At 42.4% G+C, this 17,217-nt stretch overlaps 1 protein-coding gene across 1 annotated transcript in view; it reads right to left on the bottom strand.

The window, feature by feature from the left end:
* Positions 1-17,217, bottom strand: part of LOC126281542 (4-hydroxybenzoate polyprenyltransferase, mitochondrial) — a 107,209-nt gene that overhangs the window by 78,920 nt on the left and 11,072 nt on the right. Inside the window, exons 2-3 of the mRNA XM_049980599.1 lie at positions 8,360-8,526; positions 1,992-2,139 (exon numbers count right to left, since the gene is read on the bottom strand). Of these exons, the coding sequence (XP_049836556.1) occupies positions 1,992-2,139; positions 8,360-8,526 (315 nt within the window). The remainder of the gene's footprint in view (positions 1-1,991; positions 2,140-8,359; positions 8,527-17,217) is intronic.

The following is a 17,217-nucleotide window of genomic DNA, read 5'->3' as shown; positions in this document are numbered from 1 at the left end:
TCTGGAATCTGCTTTACGGATGATTAATTTTATATGGTCATTCCATTTTAAATGACTCCTAATGCCTACTCCCAGATAATTTATGGAATTAACTGCTTCCAGTTGCTGCCCTGCTATATTGTAGCTAAATAATAAAGGATCTTTCTTTATATGTATTTGCAACACATTACACTTGTCTACATTGAGATTCAATTGCCATTCCATGCACCATGCAGAAATTTGTTGCAGATCATCCTGCATTTCAGTGCAATTTTCCGTTGCTACAACCTCTCGATATAGTACAGAATCACCCGCAAGAAGCCTCAGTAAACTTCCGATGTTATCCACAAGATCATTTATATTAAAAACAAAGATTCCAAGACTTATCAAGCGGGAAAGCGCCGGCAGACAGGCACATTAACAAAACACACAAACACACACACAGAATTACTAGCTTTCGCAACCGATGGTTGCTTCTTCAGGAAGGAGAGGGAAAGACGAAAGGATGTGGGTTTTAAGGGAGAGGGTAAGGCGTCATTCCAATCCCGGGAGCGGAAAGACTTCCCTTAGGGGAAAAAAAGGACAGGTGTACACTCGCACACACATACACACACACATCCATCTGCACATACTGTGCGGATGGAATGTGTGTGTATGTGTGTGCGAGTGTACACCTGTCCTTTTTTTCCCCTAAGGGAAGTCTTTCCGCTCCCGGGATTGGAATGACTTCCTACCCTCTCCCTTAAAACCCACATCCTTTCGTCTTTCCCTCTCCTTCCTGAAGAAGCAACCATCGGTTGCGAAAGCTAGTAATTCTGTGTGTGTGTTTGTGTGTTTTGTTAATGTGCCTGTCTGCCGGCGCTTTCCCGCTTGGTAAGTCTTGGAATCTTTGTTTTTAATATATTTTTCCCATGTGGAAGTTTCTTTCTATTTTATATATATATATATATATATATATATATATATATATATATATATATATATATATATATATATATATATATATAATTTTGTGAATAGCAATGGTCCTATGACACACCCCCGCAGCACTCCTGAAATCACTCTTACTTGTCTGATAGTCCATATGCTCTTACTTTGTTCATTAAACGACTGTGGGGAATTGTATCAAACACCTTGCGAAAGTCAAGAAACATGGCATCTACCTGGGAACCCGTGTCTATGGCCCACTGAGTCTCGTGGACGAATAGCGTGAGCTGGGTTTCGCATGATCGTCTTTCTCGAAACCCATGCTGATTCCTACAGAGTAGATTTCTAGTCTCCAGAACAGTTATTATACTCAAACATAATACATGTTCCAAAATTCTATAACCAGCCAAACTGAGAAAGAGTGAACTTAATACAAATTACACCTAATTTCTGTAGGAGTATATCAAAAGAGTAATGCATTGTTTTCCAGGCATTTGACACCTTTTAGCCAAAAATTTTCTAAGTGCTACTGAAGATGTAAATTATAGGTATCTCATTAATGCTACTGTCTAGATTGCCTTCTTGAATTATAACATTGATTCTGCATGGTCCAACATGGACTTATCTTTGTTTCTTAGTGGTAACTTTTGCAAACAAATGTGCAAATTTGCAAACATATATACTGGTATGGACTGCAATCCCATAACTGATGTTTTCTGGTCTATTTACAAAAATTACAATTAAAATTTTGTCTCATTCCATAAATAATAAAGGAATAATTGAGAGTAAAAAAAATAAAAAGTAGGATAACAAATTTTAGTTTTCAGTCAATGTAGTTGAAAAAAAAAAGGAAAATTTCACATATTTTCATTTGTTGACAGCCTTAATTGTTCATAAAGGACTGTTTTATGGCCATTTCATTTTTTTCTGTGCTGGCTTCTCACACCTTGCGAAGGACAAAACTAATGAAATAATATTTGCGACAGTATTAACATAAATGAAAATGAAGAGGAAAAATATTAGGTTTATTTGAAACGTAAACACAGCAAAATAAAAATATAATGTGAAAATAAAACTCTGCATACCCAAAGATGAGGCACCCAGAACAATGCTGTACGTGTTGAGCTGCAGAAGCACGAGTAAAGCCAGTGCCAGTTGACCTCCCAGAAAGACAAGAGCATCAAACTGAGACAGAGCGCCAGTCACCAATGGACGAGTTTTCGTTCGAGTCACCTGGACATTTTTGCAATAAATGCTCTTATAAAAGTACCTGTGTCAACAAAGTTAACATTATCAAAAGTTGTTGTATATTTAAAAAAAAACAAAGCAGTCATACATTTAGAACCCAATGACTACAATAGTAAAGATCCGAAAATCATCACTACAGTTTATTTGCAGCAGCGCATCTGAAGTATAGGGCAGCACATCTGAGGTAAAGGAAAGTATCTTCAGTACATGCAAGCAGTAACAATATCATGTAAAGCACATAACCAGCACCCTTCTGAGGCCTCTTAAGAATGTTGGGTTGCTTGCACTCACTTTTTGCTGGTTATGAAAAATCAGTTTTAGTTCAAATGTGATTTGTATAATCAAAATACATGACAAATTATTTTCAAGTGGACTGCCTCCTTGTCCAGCATTCAGAGTAGAATTATGGTAGTCTGATAAAAATGTCTTCAACAAGTTCTCACCTGATATACAGCAAGAAATTATGAATCTAAATCATTTCAAATAAAAATCAGAAACATACCTTATTAGCCATTTCTTCTACAAATTATCTAGGTTTAAAGACTGAAAATCCTTGTTAGCCACATGGCAAATAGCAACATTCATACACAGACTAATGCAGTTACACATTTTCCTTTGAAAATTACTTCTGTAATCCAGTAAATGTTAAGCCAGGAACACGAGATAAAGAGCTGCCATTTAATATGTGACTCGGGAAGCAGCAATGTTTTTCGAAGTTACTAGTGCAACATCAAAACCTTGCCAAGGCTCTTCATGCACTATGACATGCGTTTGTGCATTCAAAACATACCATAAACAAAGAAAGAAATGCCACACATATTTAAAAATCAATACATATCACTGCAGATTCCAGATATATTTTAACAACTGACTTACTGGTGAACTTGTTATTACATCACCAATTTTATTTTGAAGTTCCCAAAATTAAATGCAGTTTTACCCTGATTAAAAATTTCGAGAATTTTATAGACTGTACACAGAATCCTGACATACCGAGAAACATTACATATGTATCTAAATCTGAAAATGATCCTTTTAAGAGGATTTGATTACTTGTTCAAGATAGTGACAGTTGTTCAATTATGACAAAAATTCAAACAGTTCTCCTCCTCCTCCTCCTCTTTTTCTTCTAACTCAGTTTGCCAGTTTCTCTCTGTACCGAGGGTTGTGGCAGGATGATTCCAACACCCACGCAACATACTCTTGACACTCTGCACATTGTGTCAGAGTAATGTTTGCTTGCTCATTACTTTGTGCAGAAGGTAGGAATGTTGATAGCATATAGGGGCAATTGTTCACAATTGGTGAAGCTGACTACTACACATTCTTGCAGTGAGACAACACACTTTGTTACATGGTAAGCTGTCATCGCAACTGCTCTCTTTATGTGACCTTGAATGCTACCTCATGGCGAGTACACTTTTTTTTAATAAGTTTGGATTCTCAAATGAATTCAGATCTCTTTGACAACATGACTTATTATTTTACAGCTCTGGCCTAAGGAATTACTCTATACATACTGTCATACTCTATTCTATATATCCTATCATATTCCAGCTTTAATATGATTCTAGGTTTTGCTATTTTAAACTCAGTACTCTATCATCCTTTGTCTCATTGTGTAACTGCATCTGCTATGTAGCACTAACACCTGTTGTCTGTTCTGTAGCCTAATAATAATAAGTTTGTATCAAACCAAGTTAATTGCTTGATGTTTTTATGGCCACCCGATTCTGCCGTGAGAGTTCTAGAGTCATTCAAAGAAAGTCTATGGTCAGTAGCTTGTAAATACCCATATCATGCAATACTGGTTGGAGGTGGCTAACCTACTGAGTACAGACTGGGATGTATATGTATTCATTACAGGGAGTACAGATAGGCAGTTGGGCAAAGTAATTTGGAACAAACAAGCCAGACCTTATTGACAACTCATATAGAAACAGGGATTAGCAGTCATGATGTCATTGCAACAACTATAGTTACAAAACGTAATAAAGCAGTTAAGAGGGTAGGAGACTGTTTCTGCTAGAAAGAGCAGATGATCAGTTGTTAGCATCTCACTTAGATAGTGAATTGACATTACTTAGTTCGGACATACAGAAATTAAGGGCACAATTTAAGCAGATTGTAAACTTTCGTGTCGAGAATTATGTGCCTAGTAAGTGGATTAAGGACAGGAAAAATCCACCATGGTTTAATAAGGATATTCAGAAAACAATGAGGAAGCAGAGGCTGTTGCACTCATGGTTCAAAAGAGAAGGTGCAAATGATGACAAGTAAAGGTTAGCACAGATTCATGCATCTGTGGAAAGATCTATGCATGAAGCATACAAGAACTACCAGTGTCATACCTTAGCAAAAGATCTAGCTGAGAACCTGACAAAATTCTGGTCCTAATAAAAATCTTCAAGTGGGTCTAAGGCTTTGATCCAGTAACTTGTTGACCAGTCTGGTGTGGCAGCGGATGATAATAAAACGAAAACTGAAGTTTCAAATGTCACATTCATTACATGACCTGCCTGACAGTCATATCGTTTAAATATTTAGGCCTAATATTGCAAAGCAATATGAAATGGAATGAGCATATGAGGATTGTGGTACAAAAGGCGACTGGTCAACTTCATTTTATTGAGAGAATTCTAGGAAATTGTGGATCATCTATAAAGGAGACCGCATACAGGACACTATTGCAACCTATTCTTAAGCACTGCTTGAGTGTTTGCAATCCGTACCAGGATGGATAAGGGGATGACACAGTAGTTCCAGTCGAAAAAAAACCTGATTTTCAGTTTTCATGATATTTCGATAGATTACAGTTTATGTATTCTGAAAAGGATTTTTGCTAATTCTTTTTTCTTTTTCTTTTCCCCTCCCAAGCATTTAAAGAGCATTTTCCTACCACGTGTGTTTATGTGCCACGCCCACTTTTCTGTCACCCATTTTTCCTCATATATTTTAGACCTTTATATCCCCTACATTGCACGTTAGGAATTTTTTTACTCCCGAGTGTGTTGGCTATCCTTGGAATGCAATGGTCGGTATTCTTTTGTTTCTGCTGTTTGTAAACAACACGCTTTCAAACACGCGGTTAGTTTTATTGAAGTGTGACTGCGAGTAGTTGTTATACTTAAGTTTGCAGTGCTTGTTTACGTGTGTTTTGTAGTGTTTATTGAAGATGAAACGTAAAAGCATTTTCAAGAAACGACAATTTAGAGGAAACAAGTTTAGAAAGCTTTCTGTACAAGAGGTTATGATGCCTGGCAACAATGTTTCTAATTTTAATTCTTCAACAAGTACATCATAAAAGAAGCTCTCACCATTTCAAGAGAGTTACAACGAATTTACTGTAAGTGACAAGGGGTGCAGTAATATTATTATAAATTTGAGAATATTAGCAGATGCAATTCCTAAATTTGTACAATGTAGACAGTGTGGTGAGTCACAGAGTGTTAAAATTTGTGAGGGTGACAGTGGGAGAAAAGGCCTAGCAATTGCTTTGGATTTAATTTGCACTAAATGCTCAGCTGTGATTTCACTTATGAGTTCTTCAAAACCAGATGAAAGTGGCTCTTATGAAACAATACTAGATCAGTTTATGCCTTAAGATCCATTGGCAAGGCCATGGCTGCAGGGAGAACATTTTGTTCAGTGATTAACTTACGTCAACCACCAAATAAATTTGAAAAACTGACTGCAATATTAGAAAAAAGCTGTATATGAGGCCAGTGAGGAAAGCATGAAACTGGCTGCTAGGGAAGCAGTGGAAGAAAATGATGGATGTTCGGATTTTGCAGTTACACTTGATGGAAGTTGGCAGAAAAGAGGACATACTTGAACTCTGAATGGAGTAGTGACTGCCATGAGTGTAGACACCGGTAAAGTGTTAGATGTGGAGATAATGTCTAAATATTGCAAATGTTGTAAAGTCAATGAACATAAAGAACACAACTGTGTGGCTAATTTTAGAGGAACAAGTTCATGGAGTACAAGAAACATTTTATCGCTGCTTAGAAACAAGAGGTGTACGGTACACCAAATATTTGGGTGATGGTGACAGTAAGGCATCCAACAATATGGTGAACTCTAAGCCATATGGAGAGGCCATTATTAAATAGAATGTGTAGGCCATGTTCAAAAATGTTTGGGAACAAGACTGAGAAAAATAACTGCTGATATGAGAGGAAAAAAATTAGAAAATGGAAAATTGTTGACCAGACAGGGTCTGGTTTACTAAAACTGAAATAGAAAACTTGCTGGTATACTACGGGTAGGCAATTAGGAGAAATAAAGAAGATATGGAGGCAATGCAGAGAGATGTTTGGGCCATGTTCTTCCATATGTCCTCTACTGATTATGAGCCATGTCACAGATTGTGTCCATCTGGAGAAAATTAGTGGTGCAAATACAATAGGGCTCAGGCAACTGAAGAATCTTATTCTCACCAGCATTCTCTTCCTGATACTGTTATTACAGCAATTAAACCTATTTTCAGAGATTTGGCTCATCCTGACCTTCTAAGGAAATGTCTGCATGGGCAGACACAGAACCCTAATGAATGTTTCAATAGCATAATTTGGAACTGCCTTCCTAAAGCTGTATTTGTAGACATGCATGCAATTAAACTAGGAGTTCATGATGCTGTAATTACATTTAACTGTGGTAATACCGGAAAGTGTTGGGTACTGAAAAAGCTGGGAATTAATCCTGGTGATAATATGATCACTGGGCTGCAACACTGCGATAAAATGAGGATAGCCGATGCAGACAGGTCTGCATCTAATATGGCCAAGAACGCAAGACAAACATCCAGGAAGGTGAAAAAGAAGCTGGAAGACCTGCTAGAGGCCAAAGAAGGGCCATGTAAGTAACAAAGTTAAAAAGTTTTTTTCTTTAAAATCAATTTCCTGCAAACAAAAATTTTCAGTATGTATGCTCTTACAGGAGAGCTTCTGTAAAGTTTAGAACGTAGGAGATGAGGTACTGGTGGAAGTAAAGCTGTGAGGACGGGGCGTGAGTCATGGTTGGGTAGCTCAGTTGGTAGAGCACTTGCCCGCAAAGGCAAAGGTCCTGGGTTCGAGTCTCGGTCCGGCACACAGTTTTAATCTGCCAGGAAGTTTCAAAACTCTCTTAGTTGATGTATCTAAGGGATCTGAAGGCAAGATCCATCACAGCACTTGAATCTTCTGAAGTTCGTACTTCATCAGTTGCCTTACTATCACTTGGAACCAACTTATGTAGTCAGTTAATAGGAAGAGCTATTATTTAAAGTTGAATCTGCAGTCAGTATTTATAGCATGTACATATAACCACTGTATCTGCTGTCTGACTCTTACACACTCAACAAAACCATTTTCCTATATCTTTATATTTATTCACAGTGCTTCATTTGTAAAAATGAGGTTCCAGCAGAGTGACCCTCTGGAGTGGGGAGGGGTGTTTTTTAGGTTTATACTTCTTAAAACATTATTTTAATGCCTTCTGTGCATTTTAAAAGTGCAAGTACAGCATCTGTACTGATAAAAAAATAAAGTTTTATTGCACTACATCTAAAAACCTGTGGTTCTGTTCTGATTTTTTTTGGGAGGGGGTGGGGGGGTCAGAGGTTCCGGTACAGTGTACCATCACAAATTGAGTAGTGTTAGTCAGAAAATTCTCACTTTAGAGTTACTATAAGATCATACAGCACTTATGTGACTGTGTGAACTTTCCCAGCATATTAATCCACCATATTATTCTCAGGTATACTTTTATCTTACTAAAATATTTCAGGTGTTAATACGGCCAACTTCTTCAGGTGAGAGCGCTGTTCAGTAGATCAGTTATGGCAAGATTTAGTAAACAGCACTCAGCCTGAAGATGGCTGTGGTATTGTGTCAAGACAACTCTTTCCTCCAGCTGCAGACATGAGAAGATGATGATAATAATAATAATAATAATAATAATAATAATAGTAATAATAATAATAGTAATTAATAATAATAACACAGTGTTCATATTTTGTTTTGAAATATTACTTATGTTTTCACACTTGCCTTCTCCAAAACTACAAATACCCTGGCAAATACACTTTCAACAACAATTCGGCAACATTCTTTAAGTAATGAAATTTGTTCCAAATGAAACCAACTGAACAATATCTTTAAAGAAAAAGTTAAAGAGCTAACATTTTACCAAGAAATATTAATACAAAACAAAATACACTTACTTTTGAATCTATATCACGATCCCACATGTCATTAACAGTACAGCCTGCACCACGCATCAAAATGGCACCAATGCCAAACAGTCCCAGTAGGACTGGATCAGGCCAGGAATCAGGAGAGGCTGCCATAGCTATACTCCAAGCACATGGCCAATACAAAAGCCATGATCCTAATATGAAAAGAAGAAAAAAGGTCAAATTAACATACTATCACATCACTACTCGAACTGTGGATGACGAACAGATCAAATTTGCATCTTTCATAAAGCACACAGTACTATCTTTAACTCAGGAGAGTCTGTACGTACACATATTCAGTGTCCTTAACCATAGGAAACTGATGTTTTGTTTCGTTTTGTTTTGTTTTTGGGTGCAAAAACAACTAAGGTCGCCTGCACCCATGTCAAAATTGTAGAACATGAAGACACACAGAAGTTAAAAAATGACTACAGGGATGTGGTGAAAGGTCTATAAAATACACCATAGAAAAACAGAGGTCCAGAACTAAAAATTAAATGGCATTTGCTATATTGCTATGATGGATAAAAAGTAAAACACAATCACAGCCCGCACGTCGTTGGCTAAAATGGCTAATAAATCAGACAACAAACCCAAGCAGGAATGTAAATGGTTAAAAAAAATGGGCATTCTGTCAGGAAATAGTGGACAGTTAAAACCTGGGTGCAATGTGAACAAAGTGCCACTCAACAAATGGCAGTGGCTAAAAAGGCAGTGCTCAATAAGCAACCTAGTTAAAATGATCTCCTCATGGCGGGAGGGGTGAGAGGAGGTTGTCCAAGCCACTGGAAGAGGCTTAATAATCTGAAGCTTATTCCCCACGAAGGGAGGACCAATGGCAATGTCAAAGTGACACCACCACCTGACAGATGGCAACACAGAGATCATTGGAGGGAATACAGGAACTAGAGGGCCGAGATGCGAGAACTGCAGGCTTGGCAGCAGTGTCAGCAGCCTCGTTTCCTTGCAGATCATCATGACCAGGAACTCACATAAACATCACAGTGGCTCCATCAGGAGTGAGCATGTAACAGTTTTCCTGGAGCCATTGCCCCAACAGCTGGGGCGGTGTACAGCAAAAAGAGACTTTGAAGGCCGCTGAAAGAGTCTGAGCGGAGGACACAATTGAAAAGCCTGTGTTGCCAGACGTACTCTGTGGCCTGATACAGACCAAAGAGCTCTGCTGTAAATACTGAGCAGTGTGTCAAAAGCTGATACTGAAAAACATCTGTGCTAATGACAAAAGCACACCCGACACCACGGTCAGTCCAAGAGCCATCAGTGTACACAAAACTACTATCACGAAGTTACATGCAAAGGTTGTGAAATTGAAGGTGATAGAGTGAGACTGGAGTACTGTCTTTAGGAAGCAAATGAAAGCCAAGTGAACACAGGCCGCCAGACGAAGCCAAGGTGGTGAAGCGATCACACCCACCAGGAAAGTTGCAGGTCGTGTGAAGTTAAGCCACTGGAGCAAGAACTGAAAGTGGACTCCATGAGGTAACAGAAGAGGAACGCTCCGCATAATGTCGATCAAAGGAGTCATTCACGACAGAGGCATAGGATAGGTGGCCAGGCATGGCAGACAAACAGCATGCATACCTACTTAGGAGAAAGTCACAGCAGTAGGACAGTGGTAGTTCAGCAGCTTTGGCATACAGACTCTCAAACAGGCTAGTATAAAAGCCGCCAGTGTAAGAGGGCCGGACATGCATATGCATAAGCAAAGCACCTGTAGCCTAGTTTTGAACGGACAAGGGACCAGTACAAATGGAGCATGGTGGTTCAATCTGCACCCCAGGAAGTACTGTTGAGGACATGTAGGACACTGAGGGAAAACGTACAGCGGGCTACCAGGTATGGGTGGACCACGAGGGCTTCCTATTGAGCATGAGCCCCAGAAATTTTGTAGTTTCAAAAAACAGAAAAGCAACATGCCTAACATGTAAAGATGGTGCGGGAAAAAAATTGTGCCACCAGAAATTCACACACACAGATTTTTCCAGTGGAAAAACAAAAGCCATTGTTGTTGCTCCAAGAGTAAAGATGATTGAGACATCACTCAAGACTTGACTCAATGAGACATGTTCGTGGAGAACTGCAATAGATGGCAAAATCTCCAACAAGAAGTGAGCCAGAAATGACTGGCGGGAGACAGGCCATTACAGGGTTAATGGTGATAGCAAAGAGGAAGACACACAGGATGGAACCCTGAGGCACACAGTTTTCCTGGATAAAGGTGTCCAACAAGGCAGAACCCACACACACCTTGAAAACCGTGTCTCTTAAAAATTCCTGAAGGAAACACAGCAGGTGGCCACAGAAGCTCCACGTGTGAGTACAGAGGATACCGGTTCTCCAGCAGGTGTTGTAGGCCTTCTCCAGATCAAAACACACATCCGCAGTCTGGAATTTCCACAGAAAAATGTTCATGCCATAGGTGGACAAAGTAACAAGATGCTCAACTGCAGAATACCATGCTCAAAATCCACACTGTGCACTCAGTAAATTGCGCAACTCTAGCCACCATACCAGCCAGATCAGAATCATATGTTCCATCACCTTGCAAAAGTGGCTGGTAAGAGATGGAGCAGTAGCTAGAAGGAAGGTTTTTGTCCTTATCGGGCTTAGGTATGGGTTCAACGGTGGCTTCACACCAACGTCCAGGAAATGTGCCCTCTGCCCATATGCAGTTGTACTTGTTAAGCAGAAAGTGCTTGCCTGCAAGAGAAAGTGCTGTAACATCTGAATGTGGGCAGTGTCTGGCCCTGGAGCGAAGGATTGGGATGAACTCAAAGCATGATCTAACTCCCTCACAGTAAAGGCGGCATTCTAGCACTCACAATTCGGAGAAGAGCAGGATATCGCCCGAGTCGCATCTGCTCGTTTCCGATGGAGGAAGGCAGGGTAATAGTGAGAAGAGCTCGAAAGGACCCAAAATGGCAGCCCAAGGTGTTGCCAAGATGGCAATAGGCTCCACAATGACACTGCCTGTTACTGTTAGGCCGGAAACTGGCAAATGGATCTTGGTTCCAGAGAGCCATTGGAGATTGGCCCACACGACAGAGGAAAGGGTTAAACTGTTCAAGGAACAATTGAATGAAATCCAGCGAGCTCTTTTGCTACCACGAAGAATGCAGCGACACTTTGCATTCATATGCTTATAATGAATGCAGTGTACCATTGTAGGGTGACTGTTAAAAATGTGGAGAGCATGTCTCCATGTACGAATTGCATCGCAGCACGCCTCGGTCCACTAAGGGAATGGGATACGATGTGGTAGAGAGGAATTGTGAGGAATGGAATGTTCTGCAGCAGTAAGGATAACGTTTGCGAAATACTCCACCTGGTCATCATGCGGAAATCTTGTTCTTCGAAGGTCGCCAGCGAAGAATAAAGCTGCCAGTTGCCTTAGTAAGCTGCCATTTGGGTGTGAACACAGATGGGGTAGGAGTCAGTAAACTGACAGCACACGGGAAATGGTCGCTCAAGTAGGTGTCAGAAATAAGGGACCACTCTAACGATGGGCAAGCTGGGCAGTGCAGCAGGATAGGTCCAAATGAGAATAGGTGTGTGAGAAGTTGGAAAGGAAAGTGGGTACCACAGTTTTAAGGCAGAAGAGGTTAAGTTGGTTAAGAAGGTCAGCCCAGATGGCACCTCTCAGACAGATCGGCTGATTGGTAAGGGGGGGGGGGGGGGGGGGACCAAACTGTAAGGTCACCGGTCACTTGTTCCTGGTAAAATAATTGTACAAGGGAAAGAACGAAAGAAAGGAGACGTACAGCACAATAACAGGAGAAAGGAAGAACCAGAAGAATAACAGAAGGACAACCAACACTACTATGGATAAAACAGGAAAAAACACAGAGAGAAGCAAGAAACAGGTAGAAGGGGGTAAAAACAAGAGAGCAGATTACCATGGCTGGCTGACCACAAGAATAAAAAGGAAAAACCAGCCACTCTGCGACACATGAAAACATCAACCCTAAAATCATTAGAGTGGAGAACACAAAGGGACAAAAGGCATGTGCCAAAACTTATATAGAATGATAAACCCCATAGTCGTGTCTAAAACATAAAACTAAATTAGCTGATAGGCTTTGTCAGCTAAAATTAATAGCATCGAGTCCGATAACTGAAGAAGGGCAGCTCACCAAGATATTGGCCACTGTCAGCCGGGCACTGCACCGACACCGAGGTGGCTCATCACGGTGCAAGAGGTAGCCGTGTGTCACCTAAGTGTTGCCAATGCGGACCCGGCAGAGAACCACAGAGTCCCTCTGAGAGGCCCGCATGGAGTACTGCCACACATTCGTAGTCTTCTTAATGGCACACAATTTGTTGTGCTTGCTGAGGTTATGCCATTTCATCTCCCAAAGCCGCAAAACCTTGCAGCCTAGTACTGAATGCAGGTCAGTTGCAGAGAAGCCGATCTTCCTAAGTACTTCCCGTGTAGCCTGTTTTGCCAGCCTGTCAGCATGTTCGTTGCCTGGGATTTCGACATGACTTGGGGTCCCGACAAACACACTAAACAACTGGACCATTCCAGGGCATAGATGGACTCGTGAATGGGCGCTACCAAAGGATGGTGAGGTTATCACTGATTGATAGCTTGTAGGCTGCTCAAGTACACAGATGGGGGCATTTCCCTCCCTGTATTTCCTGCACCACCTACCTCAGGAGCACTGCCCCCCCCCCCCCCCAACTATCGGAGACACCAGTCCCCACTTCTCAGCTGGAGAAGCACATGTCGTCTTGGGCTCCTCTCACTAGGAAGGGACCCCTTGGGTCACTCCCTTCTCAAGTTTCTGCTAGTGGGAAAGATGACACCTGCCAGTAGCTGAAGTGCCCAAAAGCAGCTGGTCGTAGGGCTTCATGATCAGTCCCTGAGACTGAATCATTGAAGCCCTCCAAGCCAGGGAAATCCAACGAACAGCGAGAGAAATCCAAAAAGAAGGTCCCAAAGACCAAGCGAACTGGGTGGCACACACACCACCACTACCTACAAGCTCTGTGTCTGAGTATGAGGTGGAGATTCTGGCGTCCACTGAGGACCTAGATCTTGCCAGACCTTCAGACAATATACTAAGAAATATGACCGCAAATCATTCCCCTTCCTAGCCACATCGTGGGAGGAAGCCAGGCTAAGGGTGGCAGTGAAGTTTATTTGCCCCAGTACATCATATGTACGAGAGTTGATGGGGAATCTTTCATGTCCATGAAGCCTTAGTTCTTTGTGGAGCATTTGGAGAACAACTTTGTGGAGGTGGAGGACTTGTACAAAATGCGCTCTGGATCAGTCTTGATAAAAATGGCATCCTCTGGGCAGTGAAGGGCATTACTCACTTGTGACAAGTTGGAGGATGTTTCTGTTACCCTCAGACACCATAAGAGCTTAAATATGGTCCATGGTATTATATTCCACAGGGACCTTCTTTTACAGTCTGACAACGAGCTGCACGCCAATTTAGAGCGGCAAGGTGTTCATTTCGTCCAATGTGTCCATTGAGATGTGAGGGATAATCAGGTTGCCACCGGTGCCTTCATCTTGGCCTTCAAGGGTAACACATTGCCCGAGAAGGTCACAGTGATGGTCTACCTCTGTGACATGAAGCCATATATCCCTCCCCCGATGCCCACTTACAGACTGCGGGTGGTGGACCACAAGCAAGAGATGACATACTACACTTCATGGTGTGTCATCTGCCATGAAGTCACCCACTCCGACCAGGGGCCCTCCCAACGGGTGCCACCCAGCCTCAGCAAGGGACACCTGGCAGGATGGCCATTGCTTTGAGTCCCGATGTCCCAGGGAGATGGGCATCTGCTCCATGGCATACATGGGGAGTTAATGGCACAGGCATCAGCAGAGCAATCCCTGTGTTGTCAGGGGGCTACAACCAACAGGGTGCATGGCAACCCCACCACAATGGACTGGCTACCATGCTGGATACGAGTTGCTAAGAAATCCATGGCCATCGTTGGTGCAGAAAGCAACACTGCATACTGCATGGTGGGAAATGCAGCCAGGAAGGTATCCTCGCCCAAGAGATGGAGAATGAGCGGGACTGCAATGCAACAACGAGAAAGTGGGCTAAAGATCTCTATGCACGATGGACACGATGCACCATGTAATTCACCCTTCCCCACTTGGCTCGCTCTTCAGGAAAATTTAGAAAGATGGAGGTCAAACCTGACGGGGGACCATCACAAAGGCCGAAATGTGTGTGTTCTTTTAGTCGCCTCTTACAACAGACAGGAATACCTCGGGCCTATTCTAACCCCCGGGGGTTTCTGACAGGTCCTGGGAGAACCCCAAAGAGGGGTGGGGTGGGGTGGGAGGGGGGGTGCATATTAAAATCTCCAAGTAGTTAAAAGGGGGAGGTAGCTCCCCAATAAGCTGACGGAAGTCTGCCCTGGTGACATTGAATGACGAGGGACATAAATGGTACAGAGGGAAAAAGTCAGGTGGGGAAGGAAAAGGCAAACTGCAACAGCCTGAAGATGGGAAGTCAGGGAGATGGGTTGACTATGAATGTCATCCCGCATGAAACATAATGCCGACTGCAGGGGGAAGGTCAAAACGAACTGGTAAAAAATGCGAAAACTCAAAGCATTTCCTGAATGCAGAGTATAAGGGGACACTGGAATGCTAAAAGCAGCCGTAAATTTTCTTTGTGCAACCGTTCCATTGGAGGAGAGTCATGACAAAGAGATGTAGGGGTGTCATCTTGGCAGCTGCCGAGTGACAGCCTGTGAAGAGTCGCTACTACAGGGCACAGAAGCAGTAGGATCCTGCTCCATGGGGTCCACAGAAGCATCGGCTTGCTTGTGCGGTCAGTCTGTGGAGTCCAAAGCGGAAAACAGTTGGTGGCGCGCACTGGTGACAAGCAGGCCAGCCAGGCAAAGGTATCACGTGGCGACACTGGGGAAGAGGATCTTCGAGTTGGCAAAGGAGAAGACCATTTGCCATTGGTGGACCTCTTTGAGCCTTTCCGTTTAGAGGAAGACTCAGGTGTTGTTTGGCTGGAGAGATGGAGGAAGTCTTCATGGGAGGACTCCTGTCCTTTCCGGCCTACTGGTTGTGTAGCTGGTGGCTTTGCCCATTGCGGTAAGAGTTTGATGTCTTGGTGCACAGCTGGACAGGGGGGGGAGGGAGATGAATATGCTACCTTTACACTGGACACTTCCAAAACCTCAGAGCTGAACAGGAGGTCGCATGTCTGTGTCCTTCATTGAGCGAGGGGCTAACAAGAACAGAACAATAGGTGCCAGACGGGGGATAACACAGCATTTGCAACTAGCCAATAACTTGCGAGCGATGGGTAAGGAGCCAGATCTCCTGGACAGTCTGCTCATCAAGATACACAGGACAATCCTGAGAGGCAGCAGCATGGCCACAATTGCAGTTGATACAGTGGGGAGGAGGAGGCCGACAATCGCCCTCATACGCATCCTTACCACAGGTTACACATTTGATTTGGTGTCGACAAGACATTCTAATGTTGTTGAAACGATGACACTGGCAGCAGCGCATCGGGTTTGGAATGTACAGCTGCACTGTGATAATTTCATAGTCTGCTTTTATCTTGGATGGAAGCACCAGTCTATCAAAGGTGAGAAAATGGGAAATCTACCTTTTCCATTACACAATGGATGGCAATTGTACCCTGATCAGTGAGGTAACATTGGATTTCGGCCTTGATCAGACTGTCGAGCAGCCTAGTATAAATAACACCATGGGAAGAATTCAAAGTTCTATGGCTCCGACACGAACTGCGTAACTGTGGAGAAGCGAGGTGACAAGCAGGTATTATGCTTGGGAGTCAGAAGTAGTCTTGAAAGACAAAGTTCCACATTCCATAAATGAGAGCAGGATTTCACAGGGCCATCAATTGCACTAACATCTTTCTGAATAATTAACAAGATTTATTGTGGTGAAAGACTGACCATCTTCAGTACTTAACACCACAAGGAACCACAGTGCAGTGGGAAGGGTCTTTGAACCATTAGCCTCATTATATTTACGTTTTGTAGACATTGATTGTGAAGATGATTGACTCACTGCGAGAAAATCCCCATGACTGCCAGTGTTTCCGATGGCATGCTCCTTCCAACTGGGGACCCCCTTCACAAGGGGATGCACACACCTTAGGTGATGGTTCACACCTCAGGTCACACTTCCCGAACACCTCAGATGGACCAATCAGCAATTTGGGATAGTTGCAGCTGAGGTAATCACCTGATGATAGACATGCAGCAAGGAAGGGAAAAAATGATGCAAAGGCTGGGCCCTGTGGTAGCCAAGCACAAACCCGCCAAATAGTGGCGAGCCCCCTGGGGGTAATCAAATAGTTGCTGCCATCTGTGACACATTAGCTTTACCAGTTAATCCTTCTGTTTGTAGTATTACAGAATTCGGGGCAAATCTGGTAACTTTCACTGCCAACTTTATCACACGAAATGAATCCTGCATGTATACTGAGCATAATTGTTAACTATGACAAACATGAAAAAAAAGATCCACATATATTACAGAAAAGAGAGAACGGCAGCTGCATTCATAATCACTGTGACTGGGTGGCAACCAATGGCGATAATATCATCGCGAAAATACAGTGTGTCCAAGAGGTCCTCATTCAAGGTCAAAACAATGTGTTGTATAATGTAGTAGTTACTCTGCCAGGCAAAAAACTGAAGCACCAAGAGGAGGAGGAGAAGGAAATAAAGAGAAACTTCAGAGATTAAGACCATATGCGATGTTATGTCAGTGATTACAAAACTGAGTAAATTTACAAAAAACTTTGCAATACAAGCCCATTTATCAGTATGACACTGCACCC

This window comes from Schistocerca gregaria, chromosome 7, assembly GCF_023897955.1.
Source record: "Schistocerca gregaria isolate iqSchGreg1 chromosome 7, iqSchGreg1.2, whole genome shotgun sequence".
NCBI lineage: Eukaryota > Metazoa > Arthropoda > Insecta > Orthoptera > Acrididae > Schistocerca > Schistocerca gregaria.
The sequence above is the reverse complement of the archived record's forward strand: the minus strand, read 5'-3'. Positions and strand labels throughout refer to the sequence as shown.